The following is a 5,765-nucleotide window of genomic DNA, read 5'->3' as shown; positions in this document are numbered from 1 at the left end:
CACTTCGGAAGGACCAAGTAATATCCCTGTACAGGGACACGCTCATTCACAAGACAATGGTTTCAAAAACACATATCGTTATAAACCGAGCATACAAAACCGGAAGCGTTTGGATTCTTCAAGACCTTTGGATTTCACTACCCCAAACCGGTATCAATCACTTGCGGTATTAGACCGCACCGACCAACAGAAACGGAAAGTTTGTTCCCCACTAGATATAGAGTTTGTAACAAAGCGTCTAGATGACAGTTCCTCACCGAGCTCCCACGCCACGACAATTCATGGAAACTTCTCGGGAAAAGAAATTCCGTTAGTTTCTTTATTAAATGACGAAATGATAACAGATTCAGTTAGTGAGAATTTGCCAGTAATTACACCGCCCGCGCCTCAAATAGTGTAGGACAGATGTGGAGAGTCACGTGATCAATTTAGTGACCTAGTAAACTATTATCTCAGTCGGCAGTGTCAGTTTTGCTATACAGCAGATATAGTATGTGAAATGCTTGAATGCACGTGTAAATTTTACCGTTTAAATAACATCTACTGTTTACAACTATTCTATGTAAACGCCTGTTTGATTTTGTATTGCACTTTTCATCGTATGATCTTCAATATACATAAACAATTTGTAGAAACGGCATACTATCACCCATTAGAATATAAAGCAAAGGGAAACCCGTCTAAATATGAAGAATACCCCAACAATGTAAATATAAGAAATGATAACTTGTTTCCAATTGAATGGACCGGGACGCATACTGTTAATTTCTTACTCTTGTTTATTCATGCGATCACGTATTTTCAATTTCTCTTCTGTAACACACATTGTTTAAAAGCTCAATATCAATTATTGATTGTCATTCAGTACATATTTTATGCAATTAGCTATCTAAAATTGTGTTGCGCATTTTTCCTGACATATGCGTTGTTATTTTTCTTCTACACAACGTTAACAGATTTTCTCATGTATTTTTGTTACTACCACATAAATTTTAATATGATAGGATGTAAATTCCATTTTCATATCACCACCATATACTGTTTAGAATTGTTGAATCTAATGTTAATTTTACAAAATTTTGTATATTTTGGTGTGACTTTCTGTTGCGTAATTAACAATATGATTATTTTTTATATTCAAAATCAATCAATTGCCATCCACTTTTTTAAACTTGTATTTCTGTCTGAGGTTACGGCATTACATTTTGTGGAGTACTTAATTAACGGTTATCATACTATAAGAGCAAAGATAGAATTATATCCTTGCTTTGAATTTTTGACATACTATCTTAATGTAAGAACAGTGCCATTTGGGAAAGAAGAATTATATTTTTTTGATAATAATAGCTCTAACTTCCACACAACATGTGTTTGTAAATATGCAAAAGCAAACTTGAAAAATAATTTATTGTGTATACCATGTTTTCTGCACGAGTGTATGTGCATGTATGTTTGCTCATTTATTCATCTGCATCAACATTTATATTATACTTTGTTAGAATTTGTTTATTTTTACAATGTACTGGTATTCTTTTTTTCAAATATGTATCACTATAGTATCTATAGCAGTAATGTTTTTAAAGAAGCCCAACTAGTAAATAACATAGACGTAAATAAAAACAACGTAAACAATAACAACGTAAATGATAATAATAATAATAATAATAATAATAATAATAATAATAATAATAATAATAATAATAATAATAATAATAATAATAATAATAATAATAATAATAATAATAATAATAATGATGATGATACAAATAATAATAATAATAATAATAATAATAATAATAATAATAATAATAATAATAATAATAATAATAATAACAATAATAATAATAATAATAATAATAATTATGATAATAATCAATTTGATGATAATAATAGTAGAAGTAATAATAATGGAAATAACAATGATAGTAAAGGTCTACAGAACAATACAATATCAAATAAAATTAATTGTAATCTTTCATTTCTTTCGCTGAATGTTTGTGGGTTGAAATCAAAGATAAAATGTCCTGAATTTACTGAAATGCTCAACCGATATGAAGTAATTGGATTACAAGAAACAAAACTAAATGATCTGGATCATGTCGAACTCTCTGGTTACAAACTTCATTTTAAAAACAGGAAATTTAGTAAACGTGCTTCAGGCGGAATCGCTCTTGCTTACAGATGTGCTTTGTCGAAATATGTAACTGTAATAGAATCAAAATCTAACCTTGTTCTTTGGTTCTCTCTATCGAAAAAACTTTTCAAAACTGAATCAGACATTTTATGTGGTGTGGTTTACATACCACCTGAAAGATCAGATTACTCGGTCGAAGACCCGTTTTTAGAGATTCAGCTAGAACTGAACAGTTTATCAGACAAATACACATACCATTCATTGTTCGGTGATTTTAACGCTAGGACCAAAGAACTAAACGACTACATTGTGTTAGACACCGACTTTTTTAATATGCAAAATCTTTATGAAATATGTGATGAGTATAATGCGGAAATGCAAAAATTTGATAATGCAGAACATTTGTCGAAGCGTCGTAGAAACTGTGATCATATTGCAAATAATTATGGTAACAGACTTATCGAATTTCTCCAGTTTAATAATATTTATATCTTAAATGGCAGAACAAAGGGAAACGAAACAGGAATGTTAACTTGTAAGTCCTCTAGCACAGTAGATTATTTTTTATGCAGTTCAAATATTTTTAAATACATAAACAACATGCAGGTATTAGATTTCTGTCCATTGTTATCGGATGCTCATAACCCTTTAAGTTTAACACTAAACATAGGAATTTCCAAAAGTACGGAAACCGATTCTAACGATACTCCTGACATAAGATTATGGGATAACTCTAAAATAAATGAATTCGTACTTAATATAGATTTGAATGAAGTATGTAGACTATCAGATAAGTTAGATAATCAGGAAATTAAAGACAATTTTAACCAAGAAACTGTGGATAATATCATGTCAGATATTGCTTCTTTATTTCTTCGATCCTCTAAAACATCTTTTGGTTCTATGCGCAACAATAAAAATAAAAATATAAATAATGAAAAATCGTCTGATTCATCGACGTGGTTTGGGCATAAATGTCGAACTGCGCGTAAACAATTCCATAAGGCTAAATACCTTTATAAATTGCGAAAATCAGAGACTAATAAAGAAAACCTTAAAACAAAAAGTAAAATGTATAAAGAAACCATGAAACTTTTTTATAATAAAGCTAAAAATAAAAATATAGAAAAATTAAGGAAATTAAAACATTCTGATCCTAGAAAATATTGGAAAATTTTAAAAGGTAACAACAAAGAAAAAATAGAGTGTGGTATTAATGAATTGTATTCTTATTTCAAAGAAAATAATTTTGCAAGCAATATAAGCGATCAAATACCAGAGGTTCACATTCAAACGCAAAATGCAGAAATAAATGAAACTATCAACTGTCCAATAACTGAAGAAGAAATATCAAAAGCAGTCAAATCTCTAAAAAATAACAAATCATGTGGAATTGATAATATTGTAAATGAACACATTAAATACTCGTATCATATTTTTTTAAAAACGTTTACCTTAAACTATTCAATTTGATTTTAGACAATGGCACAATCCCGGAATCATGGACCATTGGACTCATAAATCCAATTTATAAAAATAAAGGTGACAAATCTAAACCAGAAAATTACAGGCCCATAACTCTGCTCAGTTGCTTTGGTAAATTATTTACTTGCATTATCAATAACAGATTGACAAATTACGTTGAATCAAATGATATTTTACATAATTCTCAAGCTGGTTTTCGAAAAGGTTTTTCAACTCAAGATAATATGTTTATTCTTCAACATTTAATTCAATATAATAATAATAACAAAAAGAAATTATTTTGCGCTTTTATAGACCTTAAACAAGCTTTTGATACTGTTTGGCGAGATGGTCTTTGGAATAAATTAGGTAATTATAATATCAATGGAAAATGTTTTAATTTTATTAAAAACATGTACAATAATATTAAATCATGTGTTAAATCAAATTCAACTGTATCAAGTTTCTTTCCATGTAATATTGGTGTAAGACAAGGCGAAAACCTTTCGCCTTTGATGTTTTCTCTTTACCTAAATGATCTACACAATTTTTTTGACAATAATACTAATATAAATGGAATACTTATACCTGATAGTGAAAATACAGATGATATGCAGACTTTTTTAAAATTATTTATCTTACTTTATGCAGATGATACTGTTATTTTAGCTAACAGTGAAGATGAATTACAAAACTCTCTTGATTTATATGAAGAATATTGTGATGCTTGGAAGCTAACCGTAAATATTGAAAAATCAAAAATTTTAATTTTCTCAAAAGGAAGAATACCTCAATATCATTTTTCATTTAATAATCAACAGTTAGAAATAGTGCAAGAATATAAGTACCTTGGAATATATTTTAGTAGAAGCGGATCATTTTTTAAATGTAAGAAACATTTATCTACACAAGCAACTCGCGCTATGTATAGCCTAATTAAAAATTCAAATAGATTAAGTTTACCCATAGATTTACAAATTGACATGTTCAATAAAACAATCAAACCAATTCTTTTATACGGATCTGAAATATGGGGTTTTGGAAATTATGATATAATTTGAACGTGTTCAACTTAAATTTCTTAAGTATATTTTAAAGTTAAAAAAGTCAACACCAAACTATATGGTTTATGGGGAAACCGGTTGTACACCTCTCTCTATAGATATTGAAGAGAAAACTATCGCATTTTGGTCAAGAATATGTAATGTTAGTCCAGATACATTGCCAAATAAATTATCTTCAGTAGTTTACAAAAATGTAGTTAACATAGCTAAAACATTGGGCAATGAATCATTGAAAAGAAAATATCCTTGGTTTTATAATATTAAAGACATTTTTATCAAATGTGGAATGATACATATATGGACGAACCATCATTTCCCAAACAGTAAATGGCTAAAACTTTCAGTACGACAAAAATTAAAAGATCTGTTTATTAACGAATGGTATGCTAATGTAGAAAACTCTTCTAAGGCTAGCTTCTATAAACTTTTTAAATGCAAATTTGAAAGAGAATCATTTTTATCCTTGCCAAAGTCAGCAATTCTATATTCATTGATACGATTTCGTACTCGAAACCACCATCTTCCGATAGAAATCGGAAACTGGGCAAGAATTCAATTAAATGATAGACTATGTACGTCATGTAATAAATTAGGCGACGAATTTCATTTCTTATTCGAATGCAAAATCTTTGAAAATGAGCGTAAACGCTTCTTAAAACCTTATTATTTTAGAAGACCAAATATAATCAAAACATCTGAATTAATGAATACTAACAATAAACAAGAACGTCTCAAATTAGGTAAATTTGTTAAGTGTATACTAAGTAGAATTTAAGGCATTGACCACTATGTAATAATTATAATATAACTTTCCTTTCTTCGAATATCAAAAGTGCTGCAAAGTCTCTGTTTCGTTTTGGGAGACCTAGTGGCACAATTTATAGTATTCCGCATTTCAACTAGACCACAGATCTTTGATTTTTCTAAAGGAAAGGTCAGAAGAAGTTGTTTAGGTTTAGAAATACTAATTAACTCCACTTTCGTATCTCAATATCTAATGCTATTTTTCACTATATGAAAATGTGTTATTTCTATCTACATTATACAAAAGAACTATTTTTTTTCCTCTTTGGGCCTATGATATAGCTTTTCGCTAATTAAAT

General features: G+C 28.8%; 1 protein-coding gene across 1 annotated transcript; it reads left to right on the top strand.

The window, feature by feature from the left end:
- The first annotated feature begins 499 nt into the window (after window positions 1-499).
- On the top strand, window positions 500-5,468 carry LOC132747310 (metacaspase-2-like). The gene has a single exon (XM_060736658.1). The coding sequence runs from the start codon at window positions 500-502 to the stop codon at window positions 3,605-3,607; it is 3,108 nt and encodes a 1,035-aa protein (XP_060592641.1). The 3' UTR covers window positions 3,608-5,468.
- Window positions 5,469-5,765: the final 297 nt, after the last annotated feature.

The sequence above is a fragment of the Ruditapes philippinarum genome, unplaced genomic scaffold (assembly GCF_026571515.1).
Source record: "Ruditapes philippinarum isolate M1 unplaced genomic scaffold, ASM2657151v2 ctg459_1_1_1_1, whole genome shotgun sequence".
NCBI classification, from domain to species: domain Eukaryota; kingdom Metazoa; phylum Mollusca; class Bivalvia; order Venerida; family Veneridae; genus Ruditapes; species Ruditapes philippinarum.
Note: the sequence above shows the minus strand (reverse complement) of the source record. Positions and strands in the feature narration are given on the sequence as shown.

Coding starts and splice junctions, on each gene's coding strand:
- LOC132747310 (XM_060736658.1), top strand. CDS start 500: ATGCTTGAATGCACGTGTAAATTTTACCGTTTAAATAACATCTACTGT.